The sequence below is a fragment of the Ornithodoros turicata genome, unplaced genomic scaffold (assembly GCF_037126465.1).
Source record: "Ornithodoros turicata isolate Travis unplaced genomic scaffold, ASM3712646v1 ctg00000746.1, whole genome shotgun sequence".
Lineage (NCBI taxonomy): Eukaryota > Metazoa > Arthropoda > Arachnida > Ixodida > Argasidae > Ornithodoros > Ornithodoros turicata.
In genome coordinates this window covers 1,106,056-1,127,389 of record NW_026999400.1, presented here as the reverse complement: position 1 = coordinate 1,127,389, position 21,334 = coordinate 1,106,056, and the positions used below count along the sequence as shown (strand labels likewise).

Here is a 21,334-nt window from a genome sequence, read left to right as displayed (position 1 = left end):
AACGTCCATCCAGAACTTATATCTTCACAGATATCGATGTACGTGCTAGTTGCTTTCGTGTAACAGTCCATTTCGCTTAGCGAAGCCATCACAGTATCCAGTCAGACGCGATCGCTGTAACGTCCTCAAAATGAAGAGGCAACTTGCATTGTGCCGTGAATCAAATTAGGAGTAGATTTACACGTAAGACGGGTCAGCCTACTCGTGTGCTACTGCACGTGCCGGAGGGTAGGACTGCGGATAATTTCGACCACCTGAGGGTTCTTTTGACGTGCGCCGGAAATCCCCGACACACGGTGCTGGAAGCCATGTTTATCACCCCAACATTGCTACCGTCCTCGGCCGGGATCGAACCCGCGATCTTGGGCTCAGCAAGCCAGCACGTGACCGACTGAGCTACCGAGGCCGTGAAACTGCTAGTCTCCTCGGCTGGGTTGGGACCCGTGACCTTGAAACATGGGGGGTAGTCATGTTCACCGCTTATGCACTGTAGCCGCCGGCAAATAAATATGAAAGTAAATTGAGGGTTTCGGTTTGACCTCTCATTTCGTCTACTCAAAACTTATCTGCAGTGCACAGTAGCAGTATCGCTTTTATCGCTCTTTCACTTTACTTCAGCCACAGCATATTTGAGCGAGCTTCCTCATAATGCTTTTACATAATGTAGGTTTTCTTGTTTCCCTCAGTGGAAGCCTGCTGCACCCATTGCTGCACCCGCTGCACCAACTGCAGCTTGGACAGATGCTGGTAGCCCAGCTGCTCCAAAGCTCTGAAGGAGCGAAAACAGGCTTCCCTTAGCTACTACTCCGATGGCGCTGTGCCACGTAGCCGCAAGGGTCCCTGCTCCTACTCCTGCTGCCGAGAATCCTAGAGCTCCTAGGACAACTGGTGAAGCCACTACTGCCAGGCCGGCTCCAACTGCAAAATACGACATGAGACATGTAAAACACTTGACTCGCAGCTCACCTGTCCTTTGCAAGCTCACTTATATGCACTCATTTACAAAACATATGTAAGAGCATGCTTGAGTGGAACTGCAGCCAGGGACACGGACAAGTGGGTTAAAACAAAAAACGACAGGAGACCTGCAGACTCGCAACTAGCAGACATTTAATGGAAGGATGCTCTTACATACAGTACACAGAGCAACCAACCAATTGCAGCACAGTAAAGACTTGAAGTGAACTTGCAACACAGTATAGTAACACGTGGAGCGATAAGCGATAACTAGGGCCCGGAATTTTAGGCATTTGCCTAAAAATGCCTATAAACCCCTAAATGCGACATTTTCAGGGTTGCTTGCCTTTTTATCGACTCTATTGAATTGTAGACTGTTTCAACATTTTTAGACGCCATAACGGACTTTTTTAGTGGTGCAAGTGCGAGTGCACCTTTCAGTCTCATGCTGAGTGCTGCATTTTGCTTTTCGTTTCTGCGTTTTTGCACCTTTTGTTATATATTTTTCTCTCTCTCTCTCGCTCTCTCTCTCGTTTGGTTTCCTTCACTACCTTGGTTTGCTAGAAGGGGTTCATGTATACACAAAAACGCGATTCAAGGAATGGGCGCCGCCATTAGTGCTGCCACCCCGTTGTAGTCACAGGAAATATATGCACGTGCGGACTGCCGTTTGCCAACTTCCTTCATTTTCCCGTGTGTGTTTCCGTTCATTTTCGTGGCCGTTTGGGTTCACTTCGTGGCCGTTCATTTTCTCTCGCTCGGGAACCGCGGTGTAGAGAAGATATCGCATCGTTGTGTCGTCGTTGGGAACGAGGCTAAGGAGCGCACTCAGACCGGTGGTTTGAGAGTAACGCGACAGGGTCTATATTTGAACAAAATATTTGACCTTTCAAGTTCTTTGAGGGCGGAGAACTAAAAGTAGTATTCAGTATCGCGTTGTTTGAGGCCTCCTCAGCATTCGTTTACAAGTAGTCAAAGCATGTACGGTACTGTAGTCTTTTTTCCTGGATTCATTCTGCTTCATTCTGAAGCACCAATAAAGTCGAAGTGTGTACCAGATTAACGTAACGTGCCTATGTTCGTATTTTATTGCCTATTTCGCTGTTTTTGAGGGCCTAATTGCATGCCTATTTCCATCGTTTTTAGTGCCTAAATTTCCAGGCCCTAGCGGTAACCCACTTGTCTGCGCCCCTGGCTGCAGTTCCACTCAAGTATGTACTTCAACCAACTACCCCGCTTCAACCCACTTCATATATAAGAGATCCTCGCTGCTGCTCTGCAAGAAACACTCCTGATTCCTGCCGCTGTTAGTGATGCTTTCAGTTCAAGGGTGTTGAAAGTGCGGTGGTCTTCTGTTGTTTTCACGCATTTTACTGGTCACCTTAGAGATCGCTATACAAGAAAGTGTTCATCATATGATTTATTTAGTAATACTGCTCGTCCCGGCGCAGGTGCTACCGTAGAAGCGATATAACGCCAATAACATGCCATACAATGAAAATTATCCTGCGCGGTTTTGCAAAATATTAGATAATCCATTGAACTGCACATTTAGCTTGTTAAGGATAGATAATCACAACCTGCTACTGCCTCCGGTAGGGAATTCCAGTACATAATCGAAAGTGAAAAGAACCAGCTTTTAAGTACATTTATATTAGAGAATGGCTCACGTAAATACTTACCAGGTCTGAGTCAAGTATATTTACAGGTTCCACATAAGCTAAATAATCGGTGCGAATAATCAGCTATTCATTACATATAAGTCAGGACGTTTCAAGACCCTGCATTTTGGCTTTCACTGACAGTGAAAGCCCTGCACCCTGCCCTGCACCTATACGCGTCTTGTGCAAGCCACGTAGGTGAATGATGTCTGTCAAATTTGAAACCTGACAGCACTCCGCTCAACGCTTTCAATATTTTGCTTTTCGTCCGTCCTGCTGGATACCACGTTGGTGAGCATGCGACTGGTAATTAAGAGTGGTACTTGTATATGCTGTTAATCGAATGTCACTTGGCGCATCTCTTAAGATGCATCGGATTACGTTTAATTCTTTTAACGACTTACCATTACCGTGCTCAATATGCTGACCCCAAGATAGTTTACTGTCTACGACTGCCCTTAACATACTTATGTTGATCAACACGCTGTATACTTAGAAGTTATTGGGGGAGAAAAATAAACTTCCGTACATTCTTCTGTAAAGTCAAAGGCATAACTGTCTTTACACTGACGCTCATTTGCCGCTATTCAAACGGTCTATTTCTCTGAGTGCTGTCTCTAGAATAAACTGGCCATCTGGTGTTGATATACAGTCAACCCTCGATTTATGAACTTTCGATTTATGAATTCCCTCGTTTTATGAACACTAGCACGAGGAACCAAACTTTTTACATGCATTTTTCCCTCATTTTATGAACCTCGATATTCGAATAATGAATGGAATTTCTGGGAACCAACTAGGCGTTGCCCAGCGTTTTTGACCTCAATTTATGAACGGATCGTTCCGAGGCCAACAAAAACATTTAAAGGGATTATTCGTGGTCTTATGAATGACGCCTGAACAGACAAAACGTTTTCGAGGTATTGCACCCTCGGTTCTTAACCCCTCGAAATCCGAACAACAAACGGGTTTTTGCAGAAGTGTTCCTGACCTCAATTGACACAGCGGAAGGCATGGTCCAAAGCAAAATTAAACTATTTAGTACTGCATAATAAACAGAGTGTGAATGCGCTAACATCTGTGTTTTGTGAGCCTGATACAGAAGAAGGCATGGTCCGAAGCAAAATTACACAATATATTGCATTATAAACACAATATCAACTCGGAAATACTGTTTCATTTACTCGATAGTACTCACTTAACGGAATTTTCGATTTATGAATCCCTCGATTTATGAACGATTTTGCGGGGAACCGACGGTGTTCATAAACCGAGGGTTGACTGTATATGCAAAATTGACATAAAGAAGTTGATGCTACCAGGTTATGCTTAACGTTACAATGGACAAAGGAGTTTGTGAAACCATTTCCAAACTTTCGTAAAACATTGATTTCTGCGCATACTAAACATGCACATTGAAACAATACGTTTCCGCGATCCCGTGGTACGAAACTCTTTCACCCCATATCATCGTCATCATGTATTTCTCTCTCTCTCTCTCTCTCTTTCACCCCGAAGACCATATACCTATATGCGAATGCGTGGGTCCCGCTTCTGCTCTTTAACTCATCATCACCTCTTTGCTTGTTCTTGTAGTGGTGTTTTATCGGAGAGAAAAGAAGTGAATAAAAAGAAAGAAATTAAAAATGATAAAAAATTGGATCAACTTGCCCTTAACCATCAATAATAGTTTAGTTAGCAATAACTGAAACAATTTTCGTGAAACAAACCCCGATTGCAATGAGCAGTTAGTGTGTCTATATGACAGTACAGGACAGCGTCTTTCAGTGTGACAAGCCCTTTACCATGACGATAACGACCAGGGTTATTTCACACGTGAGCATGCAAAACTAATGTGATTCTATCAGGCACACATTAGTTTTAGTTTTCATTAGTTAGATGCCTTGTTCGTGAACTCTTACCCACAGCTCCAACCACGGAGTCCATGACTCTTCAGCACCAGTAGTGCGACGACACTGAAAGAGACAGTGCACAATATTGTCCTCATGCACCTTCCAAAGTGTGAAATAAAACGGCATAACCGTGGCTACTGTTTGAAGCATTTTTTTTTAATTTTATTACCCTGTAGTGGACCCCATGCGCAAAAAGTTTGCAACTGCAATGCCCATAGCCTAGGAACCGATGTCACAAAAAAGAAGCAAGGAAAATTAAATAAATAAAATAATATAATAATACAACAAAGGATGCCAGTAAGAATGGCTGTTCTATTCAATAGATCAGGTTGTTTGTTAGTCCTCGGAGTCCGCTACCACGAGTTTCTTTCTTTTCTTTTTTTTTTTCGTTTTTGTTACGCAGAATGGAGCTGCATCCTCGCCGTTGCGCGACCCACCGCTGAATCTGTCTTGGAGAAACACTGGCTGGATGGCATACACAGTAGTTCCAGAAGTACCCAGTACACTACGTAGTACTTGCAAAGTGAGTCAAATACAGTTACAATTATAAAAGCAGAGTTCGAGGTAACTCGTTACAAGCAACTCGTTACTGTAACTAAGTTCCTTATTCTGGTAACTTGTAACTTAACTCGGTACTTTTGCGCCGTGGTAACTTTCAGAGGAACTCGTTCCTTTTTCAGGTAACTTTGCCAAAGTACCTTAAGTTAAGTTCCAAGTTACTTTTAACTCATTCTTCACTCACGTCCCCATATTTTCTTGCTTTCTCACCGGCTCCTCCATGACATTTTTTGCCATAAAACGTGATATTCAATCCATGACAGTATTTTATTCAGGAAGTAAGCGCCGCTGCCATTGAAATGAAGCTGAACCATTGTGCGCCCACAGGGAGTGAGATGCAAAGCGTTCGAATAGACCTCTACCCAAGAAACGTCATCATGACATTGGTAGACAGATTGAAACCGACACAAATCGGAAGGAGCGGGCTGGGTTCCACGAACGCCACTTGTTCGCTGCCTCCCATTGAAAGAAAAGCAGGACCGAGGGTCGCGTCCCTTTAAGGGACCATATCGTAATCCCCTCAAGACCGTGGCTTTCGGACGCAACCTTGTTCACGTCTAGCTTCGAGCGTAGTTCAATTCTACCAAATTTGTGACGCTGTCGAACACTATGACGTCATTTGTTTACAAACAGGGAGAGCTCTATTGTTGCACATAAACGAAAACGATCTAAGCGTGTTGCACTCCTCCGCAGGCAACTCAAGGTCTATCTCAACTGCTCACGCGCGCGGCACCTGCGTAATGCTATTTTGTGTCCGAAGTAACTTGGAAGTAACTCGTTCATTTTTTGAAGTAACTCAGTAACTGCGAGTTACATTTCAGGCTGAAGAACTTCGTTATTAACTTAGTTACATTTTGCACACGGTAACTTAACTTGTAACGAGTTCTTTTTGACTGGTAACTTCTCAATGTATGTATAAAACATATAATGTTATTGCGGGAGTAATTAATTACAGTACACTGCAGCGTCGGGAGCAATTAACGAATTAAGCGTCCACAGTCATTAACTACAGCGTCCACAATGCCGAAACCAATATCAAAGTAATATCAAATGCAATATCAAAGCTTATACAGCGAGGCCTAAGAATGACCATGGTTCAAAATGGGATATCACTTATGAACGTGCCAGTTTGGCGTTTTTTTCGGTGTCGTCAGGTTACGAACTCAATATCTTCCGAGTCTGCTTTTTCTTTTTTCTATAATCAAACTCAAACTCGGTGTCTGCCTAAATCGCTTTAAAATAAAGTGCCCATTTTAGCAAAGTTAGGCATTGCAACCCGCTAGAACACGAAGCGACGTGGGTTAGAAGGGTATGCCATGTATTTCAGCTTTCACAATAACCCCCTCTCCCGCACCCTTGATATCGGCGTCCGCAATACCAAAATCCTAAATTGTAAAATCAAAGCTCCGTCTAGGTCGTTTTCGAGAATGAGATGCACATTTCAGAGACGGTTTCGCCGGTTGGGCTTAGTAGTGCAGCAACACAAAACGTATCGAGGGTTCGCTATATATATAGATGATAGTTTTTAGTTATGTGGGCAGTGGCGTATCTAGAGCTACCTGCGCCCATGGCAACATGGTTAACACGATGTCCTTGGGGATGCGTTTTCGTGTGGTCCGCACTAGGTTTCACACTACAACCTCTCTAATAGCGGGTGCTTTAGATCATTTACGAATGTGCCAGGTTGAGTGCACGACCTGGCACGTTCACACCCGACCACATAATGGCGCCTCTGTTCACCTGGCGCCCACGGCACCTGTCCACACCTGCCACACCCTAGATACGCCACTGTATGTGGGACCTATATAGTGACTGTATAATAAGACCTAGGTTAGTCTACGTCTGTTGACCACACGTCCCCTTGAGTGCCGGCGTTGTGCCGATGTGGGATTTTCAATTTATATCATGGATTTGTAGAGTTTCTGGATACCCCCAGATTTTGCTGTCTCTGTTCCTCAAGTTACGCAATGGTCTCGTACGCATACAAATGTACACATTTTAAGTACCGATGGATTAGGACACTGCAGAAACCACTTACCAGCGTTATAAATTGCAGTTGACGGTCCCAAGCGAGTAACGCCGACGCGTGGTGGTAAATGGTAAACGCCAGGCAGCAGACTCCAAAAACGAAACTATGCGCAAATACTTTCTGCTCTTTACTGCGCACCACTATGCGACTGCTTTCCCCCTTTCATCGCTCTCTCCCGAGAGCAGAGCAGACGCTCACCTGTATATTCCACTCATTCCAGTCAACGAGAAATATGTCGTTCGTGAAGGATTCGTTCACGAGTCGCTCGAATGAACCGATGGATGAAAACATTCGCTCACTAATTCACAAGACTTCACCCACGATTCTTTGCCTGTGTCGCTCGTTCACCATGTGCACTGTGCAGACTTGTACGTATTTGGAGTATTGTATTTAAAATACAATTTGCGGTATTTTGGTACTCTACTCAGTACTTTTTGTTTTGTGTATTTGTACTCTATTTAAAATACATTTTATGGTATTTTCTACTCAATACTCTAATTACATATTTTGGATCTCCCTCTCAAACTTTCCGTGTCTTGTCTTTCCATTATCTCGCTTGTTCAGTGGAAATTTCCTGAGTTCCTTGGACTTGACCCGGACATTGGCACTTCTTGGAGGCCTCCATTTAGAGATGTTGTGTGTACTACTCCTTGGCGAGTGAGGGTTCTATTATGTGTGCTCTGACGCCGTGACGCCGAATTCTGACCTCGCCGAGCGGGGACCTGCTAGAAGTTTGCTTTGTTCTGGGTCACATATACTTAGTGGAGTTATGTGGCATCTCTTTGTCATCTTTTTGGGACTTGTGTTTAGATGACTCCTATCACACAGGAACGGCTTGCATAGTACGCGGGGTTTAGGTGATTCATGTCACATAGCGGCGACTTTTTGCGTTCAAGGATAAACAGTATCTTAATTGTATTTCAAATACTTTTTGAAGTATTTTGTACTTTATCTTAATTACTTTAATTTTCATGTATTTATACTCTATCTTAATTACATTCTAACGTCAGTATTTATTATCTTATCTTAAATACATTTTTGAGTAACTTGTACATGTCTGGCACTGTGCTACAGCGCGGTGGCAAAACAGTCGCCATCTATGGTGTAATCTGCGAAGCGGTCGCGTCGGCGGCGTCGGCACGTTCGCATTTGGTATTGGTATGCACGGTGCAGAATGGGGCTCCCTTTTCGGCGGTCGCCTGATCACTTTCAAGAAATGTGCAGGCAAACTGGTGAAACATACTGAAAATAAATAAGAACTGTACGCGAAACATGCATGACCAAATTTAAAATTTGCTGCGAACTTGTACCGAAACAAATTTAGCGCAAAGGCATTCAACTTATTTTTTTTTAATTGCCTGTTAGCGCCGCGAAGCAGCTGTTGCTATGAGCAGCGTGTAGACGTGGACAGATGGAGAGAGGACAGCACGAAGGAGTGGGGGACATGGTGTTTATTATGCGTCCTGGGCCGACTTCACGGGGAACTGTGGCAACATTTGCCTGGAAAGTCTTTGGAGAACTCAAGGAAAATCTCAGGCAGTACAGCCGGTGGTAGTGGTACAATTCGAACGGTCCACCTCCCAGTCTTTCGATTGAACCGGTTCGCCGAAGTTTTTAATGTAATTCAAACATGGTCAGACTTTCAGTGAACACATCTTCTCACTGAAGTTTGGTATCCTATGACCCTGCAATAGATTTACGTGTCAAGTGTTGTAGATCCTCAAAGCTACGAGTGCGTTCCCTAGTAGCACAAAACGACTTGTAAACGCCTCAAAAAGGAAGTGGCAAAACTTTTTTTTTTGCTTGTTTGTTTAGAAAACGTCCTCTATCCTGTCTACATAACGTCTTCTAGCTTTGGTTAATTTGAAGCTTATTAAAATTATTATAATACGTTATTGCGCATTATACTATATTATTATTACACATTATTATAATACATTATTAATAATTAAAGTCTCGAAGACTTCGTCGAATCGGTCTTGAAGAAGCCTATTTTATGTTTCTATGTTGTTCCAGGACGTTAACACAGCACACCCTTTCCCCTGCCCAGACAGAAAATTTAGGTTGATGGACATCTGCCTCTTCTTTCTTTTTTTTTAAAAACTAGGCCACCGTCACCCCACACGTACATTTACATTGTCCGTTTCTCCACTTTGTTGCATGCGAGTGTTGTATGAGGCAGCCTCAGCTCTGAACGCTTGGGCCCGAGCAGCATACCGGCGGCGTATTGACATTCAACAAGTAGAAACAGTAAGCGGAAAATGCACCGTAGCATGAGTCATAACTTGTGCAGCACGCGTCGTGCAGCCCCATCTGCCCTTGAATAACCGGATAAGCCCACATGACCGGGAATCCACATGAGAGAGAAATTTGATATCATATATACATACCTTTACCCTCTCGCTTGTTTCCTTGCCTCATCTGGACTCTGGTCCTCGTTCTCGCTTTTAAGAAACCCTGCCGTGGACAGTGAGCGTCTCCAGACAGGCTCGCATCCATCATCAAGCCCTACTGCTGACATTGCTACCAACATTTAGTGGCCCGGCCCTCTACAACAGCATTTCCCTGAACACTGCCCATTTCACGCTATATACGCTTTTACGCCAATGTAGCACCATGGAGCGACGTCAGTTGAATTACTGTTTTTCACATTGGCACCAGTAGTGCAACCACTGCAAATGTTGCATTTTGCAGTTTAAAGGGGCGGTGCACACCTGCTTGGGAATTTTATCCAGCTTCTTCCAGAAGCACAGTAGAGCAATGTAATTTGAGTCGCTGTTTACTGCTTTGGTGCCGCGGATACATCCACGGGCACATTGCAGTTTAAAGGAGCGGTGTACACGCTTTTAGGAATTTTACGTAATTTCTACCAGAAGCAAGGGGAGCGCTGTAATTCGAATTACTTTTCACCACATTGATGCCAGTGGCGCAGCCACCGCTGTTGCATTTTGCAGTTTAACGAGGTGGTACACACGGTTTTAAGAATGCAATTTAACTTCTTGCAGAGGCACTGGGCGAGCAACGTAATTTCAATTACTATTGACGCTTACGTCGTCCTTTATGGTCCTTTACGTCGTCCGTATAGTCCTTTAAAACGAACGAAACCTCCTCAACCATGGTGCCAAAGACATGATCAGAGAATTATGCAACGTCATTCTACTGGGATTGTAACAGAGGCCACAACAAAATTAATTCGGAATACGAGGCAGGAGAGCCTTCTAAAACGGACGAAACCCTTTAATCCTTGTGCCAAAGACATTACGCACGACTTATGTCATGCCATTGCAGTGGGATTGTAACAGAGGTGACCACAAATACGGAAAAGGCAGCAGCAGAGCCCTTTAAAACGGGCGAAATCCCTTTAACGGTCAGCTACGCCGATTTCCCGATGTGTTAAAATGGTTGTGATATGCAGAACGAGCACATCCAACTGCCCCCGTAACGCACCTTGGTTTCTCAATTTTGTCTTCCTATTACGAAAACAAGACATGGGCGCAGCCATTTTTGTGACGTAGATGTAGAAAACCTGCTCCATCTACGTGGACGGAGAATCGTACTTCTGATTATATAAAAGCTCTTTCTCCGACTTTCCTGGCGGCTTCTCCCTTTTGCGAGGAAGTCCAGTTATGGCGGCCGGTTATGACGAGGGTTTCGTCCGAGGTAATCCCCAGAAGTGATTGGCCACTCGTGCGCGTCGTACCCGCCTCTTCCGTCGCCCAAACGCCTAATATGTATTCGTTTCTGATTTCGAGGGGAGCGTCTCGTTTTTTTTTTTTTTTAATTCCGTGTTAGCGCCGCGAAGCAACTGTGGCTACGAGCGGCGTACAGACGTGAACAGGTGGAGAGAGTACAGCAGGAAGGAGTGGGGGACAGGGGGGTTAGTATGCGTCCTGGGCCGACTTCAAGGGGAACTGTGCCGACATTCGTCTGGAAAGTCTTCGGAAAACCCAGGGAAAACCTCAGACAGCACAGCCGGTGACAGGATTCGAACCCGTGTCACCTCCCAGTCTCGGCGTGGAAAGCGATCATCCTAACCACTATGCCACGGGAGCTGGTCGCGTCTCGTTTCTATTGTTCGACGCCGCTTTGGCTGCCGCTCGCGAAACGCCGCGGCAGGACGCTGGACTCCGGGGACATTTTGCGCGAAGTGTACTACGGCGCGTTTCCCGCGCTGAGATACACACCATGCGGTTCCAGTTTTACTTATACAGACTAGTTTCGCTGAGCACCACGGAAGCAGGATAGCGTTTTGCGCTGGGTGTGCGACGTGTGCCAGTTGATGGTACGAAACGAAAGTAGCGGAATATGCGCGAAGGTGAGGTAGTCAAAAGAAATATAAAACGTGTATTCCCAAGCAGCGCAACAACCTGGCACAATACTGGTCCAATCCTGGGCCGGTATCGACAGTATTGCACCAATATTGAGCAAAGATGTTGCGCTGCCTGGGTTATTGCTGGACACATACAATATGAATAGCGTTTCACCGTTGCAGTTCGCCCAGAGATGTTTGCGACGGGGGGGGGGGGGGGGGGGGCTCATTATGCGGACCTACGACCATTACTACGTCGAACACTCCACGCGGAAGAACGCCAAAATTTCCGATATATAGCACGGCATATAATATTTGTTCCGCGGAAAATTGGGACTTCTGATGATCATACGGGTATTGGTATCAAAGTGGCGCGGGAGCTGACGCCCTGAAAGGTCTCAAACGGACTTAGACTGAAACGGTCTGAATACCAACATTGGGCCAGAACTTATATCTTCACAGAGGTTTATGTACGTGCTAGTTGCCTTCGTGTAACAGCCCATCTCGCTTCGCGAAGCCATAACAGTATCCAGTCAGACGCGATCGCTGTACCGTGTAACAAATTAGGAGTAAATTTACACGTAAGGTGGATCAGCCTATTTGTGTGGCGACGTGCTACACGTGCCGCAGGGTAGGACTGCGGATAACTTCGACCACGTGGGGCTCTTTTGACGTGCGCCGGAAATCTTCGACACACGATGCTATGTTTACCCAGAGCCGTTTATAAAGAGAGTTATAAGAGACTGGCCATTAGGAGGAGCCTAACCCGAATCGCGTCATGCGCCGTCACGGCTGAACCACCTCCCTCGCCGTGCTCTATTGTTGTCCAGTCGTCAACCGGTTGCCGACGGCATATTGATGCAGAGCATTGGTAACGGTCAGGCGCGGATCTAGAGGGGGGGGGGGTCCAGGGGTCCGGACGCCCCCTCAATTCCAGACTTAAACGTAGGGTTCAGTGGACCGATCCCAGCATGCACCGGACACTTGCCCATAGCGGACCCCCCCCCCCCTCGGAAAAATCCTAGATCCGCCCCTGGTCACGACTGTGAGCTGTCCTCTGACAAGTCAGACATAAACACGGCATTTTCGATGCGACAACCATAGTTTTCATAAAAGAAAATGTAAGAACGACAATGTCGAAGTGCCCTCGGGATAAAAGATAGGTACGGACGCGACCAGATTTCAAAGCACCATTCAAGGCTTCGTTTTCGAGCAAATGCTGGATCAGGGTGTTGGAGCGAACCGAAAACCGGAACCGAAAAAAAAACCCGCTATTTTGGTGCGAACCGGAACGGAATCGAAACCGTATACGTTTTTTTTTTTCGCTCAAGAGGGAAACCGGAAAATATATTTAACGGTTTTCGGTCCAAGAAAAAACTTCGTCAGTTTGGAATACGGATAGGCGAATGAAACAGACGTCGTGTGCTCTGAAGTCATGTCATGGATACTATACGAGAGTTACGGTTACGGCGGAATGTATGTCGGTATACTATGACCCTTAGGTTCCCTTTGTAATGGTTTATCGTTCGCGCACGCACACAGACTTAGAGGTACATGTGACACTCTAGCAATGTGCCGTAGTGTTCATATTAATTTGATCCCCGCAAACTCTCCTCAACTAAACAGCGACCCAAGGGGGCTGCGTAGCGGCTTCTTTAACGGTAATGTCGCGCAACGCGTCCCTTGTTTGAGAGCAGCTAAGTTGAATACATTTACGTATACGCGAGGGCAAGCCCGTGCGAAATGGCAACTCTTTTGTGGACAGGACACGAAGAAAATAAAACGGAGCCATCGAGCGCGTTTGTGAGTGAAGGTGTTCCATTTGCGTCGTACTGGTGCGGTGGTGCTTGCTGGCTAGACAGTATCAACAGACATTCGGATAGGACGCGATCGCTCCAACCCAGCAAAAAAGAAAGTACTTTACGTATGACATCACGACAAACAAGTCCGTTTGTAGCATGTGCTTCAAGAAAGGAGAAAGCCCATTTGAACAGACACTAACCTACAGGAACCAGGAGCCACCAATTTAACAGCTGTTTATTAATATTAAATACCATGTATGCGGAAAAAACGGGTTTACATTTTGTAACATTTATTTTTTTTTATGGGGATGAATATTTCCAGCAGAAGCGGATCCGGTTAAAAACCGGTATGAACCGTTATTTTTTTGCTCCGGAGCAGAACCGGTACCGGATCGTTTGTGATGTAACCGGAACGAAAAACGTTTCGGTTCGATACCCTGTGCTGGATAATCTCGGCAGCTGCGCCGAAAAAGTCACCACCACCATGGCGGCCAAACGCGGTCGTTTGACGTCATGTGAAAACACCCTATATACGGCTGTGTTTACCACCCGCACATATCTACCGTCCTCGGCTGGGATCGAACTCGCGATCTTGGGCTCAGCAAGCCAACAGATTACCCACTGAGCTATACAGGGTGTTTCAGTTAAATCCCCGGGCTAAATAATTCGCGAACGGGTGCACCAATCCACGAGCTTTCTTTTTTACAAGTATCTGTCCGATACCACGTACAAGCTGCATACCGAGTGAATGAGTGGGAGGCGCTCATTGTTAAAATAAAAATGCAAATGAGTTTCGTTAAAAAGCGTAACTTCTAAAGCAGGGCGCTGTCGGCATTAAAATGGGTACTACCCCTTTTGGGACCTTCAGTGGAAACCTTTTAGAGAAAAATCTGCCACCGAAGCGGGTCATTTGTTGCAGTAATTAATTGGTTTCGGTTTACGTATTTTTTTTTGCGGCTGGTCGCGGCGAAGCGCAAAAGGGCTTATTTCATTGGTGTAATTCATTGGTGTAAGGACGTAATTCATTGATGGATAAGGGAGTGAAAGAGCGTCCTTTTGCGCTTCGCAGCGACAAGCCGCGACAAAAATACGTAAACAGAAACTAATTAATTACTGCAACAAATGACCCGCTACGGTGGCAGATTTTTCTCTAAAAGGTGTCCACTGAAGGTCCCAAAAGGGGTAGTACCCATTTTAATGCCGACAGCGCCCTGCTTTAGAAGTTACGCTTTTTTACTTAACTCATTTGCATTTTTATCTTAATAATGAGCGCCTCCCACTAATCCACACGGTGTGCAGCTTGTACGTGGTATCGGACAGATACTTGTAAAAAAGAAAGCTCGTGGATTGGTCTTGGTGCACCCGTTCGCGAATTATTTAGCCCGGGGATTTAACTGAAACACCCGGTATACCGAGGTCGTGTGCTGGTCTCCTCGGCTGGGTTGGGACCCGTGACCTTGAAACATTGGGGGGTAGTCATGTCCACCACTTATGCAAATCAATATGAAAGTAAATAGAAGGCCTCTGTTTGACCTCCCATCTTGTCTACTCAAGATTTATCTGCCTTTACTGCAGTACACAGTAGCGTTCGGACAGCGACCTGTGACTTATGTGGTTACAGGTCAGTCCATCATAAAAAAAAAAGAAAAAAAAAGAGGCTACAGACCACACATGCCTTAAACCGCTTTTTTGCACTTTTCCTCGCACTCTTCCTCGCACTCTTCCTCGCTCTCTTCACTTTCATCGGTTTCCTTTTTCCCTGAGCCGAAGCCTGCTGCTTTCATTGCTGCACCAACTGCTGCACCAGCTGTTCCACCCACTGCACCAACTGCAACTTGGACAGTTGCTGGTATCCCAGCTGCTCCAAAGCTCTGAAGGAGCGAAAACACGCTTCCTTTAGCCACTACTCCGATGGCGCTGTGCCACGTAGCCGCAAGGGTCCCTGCTCCTACTCCTGCTGCCGAGAATCCTAGAGCTCCTAGGGCAAGTGGTGCAGCCAGTACTGCCAGGCCGGCTCCAACTGCAAGATACGACATGAGACATGTAAAACACTTGACTCGCAGCTCACCGGTCCTTTGCAAGCTCACCTATATGCACTCATTTACAAAACATGTGTAAGAGCATACCTGGGTGGAACTGCAGCCAGGGACGCGGACAACTGAGTTAAAACAAAACACGACAGGAGACCTGCAGACTCGCAACTAGCAGACATTTAATGGAAGGAGGCTCTTACATACAGTACACAGAGCAACCAACCAATTGCAGCACAGTAAAGACTTGAAGTGAACTTGCAACACATAGTAACAAATGGAGCGATAAGCGATAAGTTATTTCACACGTGAGCATGCAAAACTAATGTGATTCTATCAGGCACAGATTAGTTCTAGTCTTCATTAGTTAGATGTCTAGTTCGTGAACTCTTACCCGCAGCAACTGCAACCACGTGCTTCATGACTGTTCAGCAACCGTACCGCGATGACACTGAAAGAGACAGTCCACAATATCCTCCTCATGCATCTTGCAAAGTATGAAATAAAACGGCATAACCGTGGCTACTGTTCGACGCATTTTTATTTTATTACCCCAGGTGCAAAACGTTTGCAATTGCAAGTGCATGGGGAGTACTCAGACTGGCTTAACATAAGAGGGCGAAACAATTTAATATGATGTTTCGATCATCGTTTCGTTTTGGCCACCGAAACGTCATATTAAGTGGTTTCCTTCTATTAAGCGAATGTGTGTGTGTGTGAATACATGTGACGTCCTCTGACTTTTGGTCTATCGTCAATTGCAAATGGTTTATGAAACAGTTCCACTCGCAAAACACATTTTCGTTAGACTGATCCGTGGGCCACTTGTAATACGAAACGTTTTTCATCTGGGCGGTAATTCCGGTGTGCGAAGTGAAGCAGTGGTGACAGGGTGGTGCCGAACGAAGAGAGTTCGTTACGACTTTTATTGTAATTTCGTACGGTAACTGAATAGAAATTTTGAGTTGTAACGCCCACTTCGAAATGAACACAGTTTGTAATTTGAAATGAAATAAATAATTGGGTGTTTACGTCGCGAGACAACTGAGATCATGAGCGACGCCACAGCGGTCGGTCTGTGGATTGCTTTTGCCCACCTGAGGGTTCTTTAACGTGCGATGAAAGCTCACCACACGGCACCCCGTATTTAACGTCCCTCGCGGAGTAATTTGAAATGAACTTGCGTGAGCAATGAAAGAAGAAAGTCACTGAAAAGGTTAGCCAGCTGTAGGATTCGAACCCACATCTTCTGGATTACCGTGAGCACTTTTGTTCCCATTTATGGACTTGCAAAAGGAGGAGAAACTTATAAGATCCGTTGCTTCAGAACCAATGCATTCTTAAATTTATTGTTCACTATACCGCCACGACTTCTGGTCATGAATATACCACCAAGAGAATACAGATGCTTCGTTGGAGCACTGCTCGGTGGAACCACATCACGCATCACGAAGGCTTCAAGCGGGATGACGGGTACCTTTCAGATTAGCATTTCTCTCATGGTGGACCAGTTTTAGTGTTTGCCACACTGAAATGTAAAACTTTCAGTAGCCTTCTCATCAGATGACTTGTGACCTTCCACTGTAGAAGCTGCAGCTCTAATTGCGTATTTAATACATGTCACTCCAACATGGATACGACTTGACATGAACCTGGGATGCGCGATAGAACATGTGATGAGATCATTCGCTCGCTACCTTCTTCGGTGGTAGCGATACCAGCCAACCATATCCGCCAATGCGAATCAAAGACGCTTAAGCTGCCCCCCCCCCGCCCCCCCCCCCCCAATTCCACGCGCCATCTGTCTCCACTAACTATAACGAAATTTGGAGTTGGTCCGAGTCGGCCGACACCACCAACCACGACCAACTCGAGTTGCTCCGAATCAGTGGCGAAATAAACTGACTTAGGCTTAAATAATGGCAGTTTTTTTTTTAAAAGAAGGCATCAGCAGTTAGATTTGAACCTATGCACTGAGATTGCTGCAAGGTTGTTTGTGGGTGGGGTCACCGAGTTGGTACGCATAAACGCGTAGACGGCATGGTCATAAGGCGTTGGTTGGAGCTGGTGCAGAAAATTGACCCGTGTGAACGCAACCCCGGTATCTGTTGCTGACGCGTTGCAGCCAGGATATTCTAGGGTTTGGAATCTTTCGTGAAACAGTAGAAATTGCGGACACTGTGAACAAGATCCAACAATTAACGTGAGCTTGTATCCGAAATCGCATACAAAAGTGCGTCCCAAATTCTGCTATATCCCGCGGCCCATCAAAAATATGAGATATCACATTGCGAACGCATCCCCCCCCCCCCCCGCTTTTTGCATGCCACAAGCCTTCCGATCTCGGTGCACAGGCAGTAGTCACGATTACATGAAATCGACAGCTGCGCATCGTACACCTCCTCGCACCCAGGCATGTAGAGGATACTCGAAAAACGTATTTGAAATAAGATACTAAATACCGCGATCGTAAAGTAATTAAAAGACAGTCTAAATACTCATAAAATGTATGTATTTAGAGTAGAGTAGTAAATACTTCAAAAAGTATTTAAGATACATTCAAAGTACTAGAGTCAGAACTAAATGCAAAATTTAGGTTGTGAAATTAGACGTAGGCTTTATCCGCTCTTAAGGGGAAATGAAGGTAGAATAAAGGATCAGAAGAAAGGCGGCCACCCAGCAAAAAGAACAGAACTCCATAAAATGGATTCCTTGTGACCCCGAGAACATGCCAATTATCTGCTCCATTCGCGGTGTCATCCTCCTCACGAAGACACTTATGTATAGAGATGGTACCCAGAAAAGCCGTCCACGGACTCAGCACTGAAGATCCGCATCAATCCTCAGCAACTGCGCGGCCGACCTTCTCAGAAGCAAGCTGAACTCAATGGCAAAACGTTCCTGGGGCGATGACCTTTCTTTGTAACCCTTAGTTTACCTCCTGGTTTCCTCTTTGTCGCCCTAGATTGCCTCGGCCCACTTGCTGTTTTTCTGGAATTGTAACAAGCAAGTTGCTAGCGAGCCCTGTTCGCCCCTCTTCCCCGTGGTCGTCACACGACACGTGGCGCGTGGTTGGCAAACTGAGGTAATGTAATGAAAGTTCAATATCTGCCAATGGCCCCATGAAAATCAAACCAGTCTGCATACTCCCCGAAAGGAAGGACAAAAGTAATAGGAGTATTGAGTAGCAAATACGAAAAACAAAAAAGTATTTTAAATAGAGTACCAAATACCTTCCTGTAAAAGTACTGAGTAAGATACTTAAATACCAGCAAAAGTATTTAAGATACAGTATTTGGAGTACGATACTCCAAATACCTACATGCCTGCTAGCACCTATCCCCACAATAAGCGGGTTGGTTGACGTGGCCCTGTCGGAGAGGATTAGTTTCAGCCACGATATTTTTACGTTATTTGACTCGTTGAGGGGTACAAAGTTTGGGTGAGTTTGTACAGAAAGAGGTCCCATAGGTAATGCTAGTTCTGGGACCTCGAGTTATTATCTTGTTTTGTTAGCAGCTCTATATGGTGAATATATATGTTAGGTAGGTCAATCCTTCAAGAAAGAATAAACATCAACAACAGATATACAGTGAAATACTTATTACCGTGCAGTATATATAGTAGGAATAGTTAAATTATTACATTAGGAAATATACTGTATACAGAGTGATATATCCTATATACATATGCCTCGTAAACATATGGCTCTCACTTATATGTAATTTATGAACAGATAAAAGACAAGATACATAAATGTATATATATATACATAAATGCACAAACCAGTCAGTAGAAAAAAAAAGAAAGTCCAATGTTAAATGGCGCTAAACAGCATTTAACGGTCAAAAAGAGTGTAGCATGTAAAATGAGTGTAGCATAGTGTTCTATAGGTTAGTTAAAATATAACGATATAATACTCGTTTGAAGAACAGGAAGGATGATAAGTTCGTTATGTTTGAGGGCAACGAGTTCCAGAGTGTAGAGGAGTAGTGAGCAAATGTGAATACACCGTAATTAGTTCTGCATGTGGTAACAGTCAAAGCGTTTTGCGATGATGTTCGAGTTATCTTGGTGGGTTGTTTGTATGTGAGTTTGATGTCTGAAATTGTTATCGTCTTGTGGAGTATTTTATGGGCTAGAAGTAGAGCGCGGAAATTGATCAGTTTTTCCAATGGGATTATATTTATTGCTGTGTATACGGATGTGACACTGTCAGTGCGCTTCATATGTAGAATGGTGCGTATGGCAGTGTTTTGCGCTATTTGAAGGGGGTGGAGCGAAGATTTATATGTAATGCCGTATACAGCTGCACAATATGCTAAGCGAGAGTGAATAAATGAACTATATATTGTTATAAGTGACTTTAGAGGAAGGTATCTGCGTAGTTTGAAGAGGAGACTAATGGATTGGTAGGTGCTTATGCAGAGAGAATTAATGTGATTGTGCCAGGAGAGCTTTTCGTCAATGATGATACGTAGAAATTTTGTACGTTCGACTTGTTTTAGTGTGGTATTGAAAAAGTGTAAGCTGAGGTTGTCTGTGGTTAAGCGTTTGTTTTTTTGGTCTAAATAATACGTATGTGGTTTTATCGAAGTTTGCTACTAGTTTGTTTAAGATTAGCCATGACGATAAGTGTTGCATGACGTCATTAGCTCCGGAATATACTTCGTTAATGGTTGGTCCAGAGATAAATAGGGTAGTGTCATCCGCGTATAGTACGGTTCTGCATGCGAGCTGCGTTGGTAAGTCATTTATGTACACCAGGAAAAGGAATGGTGCTAGTATTGACCATTGTTGCGATACGCTTTCGTCCCAGACAACGCTTGTGAGTGTGATTTGAAAAAGCTAATCTACTAAGAGGGAGTCCCATGGGCTAGGAACCGATGTCACAAAAAGAAGTAAGGAAAATAAATAAATAAATAAAATAATAGATGCTAGTAAGAATGGCTGTTCTATTTAATGAACCAGGTCGTTTGTTAGTCCTCGGAGTCCGCTACCACGAGTTTTTTTTTCTTCCTTTTGTTACGCAGAATGGTGTTGAATCCTTGTCGTTGCGCGACCCCCTCGCTGAGCCTGTCTTGTTGAAACACTGGCTGCCTGGCATAGAAAGTACTCTTAGTTCCAAAAGTACCCCGTACACTACGCATTACTTGAAGAGTGAGTCAAATACAGTTACAATTACAAAACATGTTATTGCGAGAGTAATTAATTACAGTACATTGCAGCGTCGGGATTATTTAACGAATTAAGCGTCCAAAGTCATGAATTACAGCGTCCACAATGCCGAAACCAATATCAAAGTAATCAATCAAAGTAAATGCAATCAAAACTTATACTGCGAAGCCTAAGAATGACCATGGTTCAAAATAGGATATCACTGACGAACGTGCTAGTTTCGCGTTTTTTCGGTGTCTGCCGTAGTCGCTTTTGAATAAAATGTACATTTTAGCAAAGTTAGGCTTTGCAACGCGTTAAGGCGGGGTCCCATAGCCTCGATTTGAGCAGCAGCAGCAGAGCAACAGCAGCGGAGCAGCAGAGCTGCAGCGACACGAGCGGTCCCATAGCACTGGGCGAGAGCAGCAGCGCTGCCGAGTTGCAGGAATACCCTGCTCTCCCGTATCCGAATTTTTGGTTGCTGTGCTGCCCTGTTGCTCTGCAGCCTGAGCAGCCGGTCTCGAAAGCCAATCAGGAGGCTGGTTGGTATTGTTTTCGTTCGACGGTGTTCAGGGTTAGCAGGGCGGTGAGTGACGGCAGAAGGTTTGTTTCTGGTTGTTCTGTGATTTGATTCCGAAGACCTGGATACGCTGGTGATTGCCAGTAGTTTGGAGAGAGTGTTCAATCATTGGGACTGCGTGAAGTGCGCTTTCAGGACATAATTCAGTTCATATAGTTCAATAAAGTGTTCGACCGAACCTACGTGATACATATGTTATGTACCAGTTGTAGCTACATGTTCGCTTGTTTTCTGGAAAGTACTTCAAAACCCGTGACCTGATAACGTACAAGCGAATTACTTTCACGTCCATGCCGTGTGAAAACCAAACCGAACAAATTTCTTGTGGTCGGTATTCC

The 21,334-nt window shown here is 44.9% G+C and overlaps 1 protein-coding gene across 6 annotated transcripts in view; it reads right to left on the bottom strand.

Annotated features, from left to right (window-relative positions):
* Nucleotides 1-14,768: 14,768 nt before the first annotated feature.
* Nucleotides 14,769-21,334, bottom strand: part of LOC135374723 (interferon alpha-inducible protein 27-like protein 2) — a 115,941-nt gene continuing 109,375 nt past the window's right edge. For 5 of the 6 annotated variants that reach the window (XR_010417090.1, XR_010417089.1, XR_010417092.1 and 2 more), the window contains exons 2-3: nucleotides 15,654-15,710; nucleotides 14,933-15,249 (exon numbers count right to left, since the gene is read on the bottom strand). Coding sequence is in view for 1 of the 6 variants with exons in the window: in XM_064607646.1 (XP_064463716.1) it covers nucleotides 14,906-15,249 (344 nt within the window). In the remaining 5 variants the exon portion in view is untranslated. Of the gene's footprint in view, nucleotides 15,250-15,653; nucleotides 15,711-21,334 lie in introns of all 6 variants that reach the window. The other variant, XM_064607646.1, reaches the window with a different exon arrangement.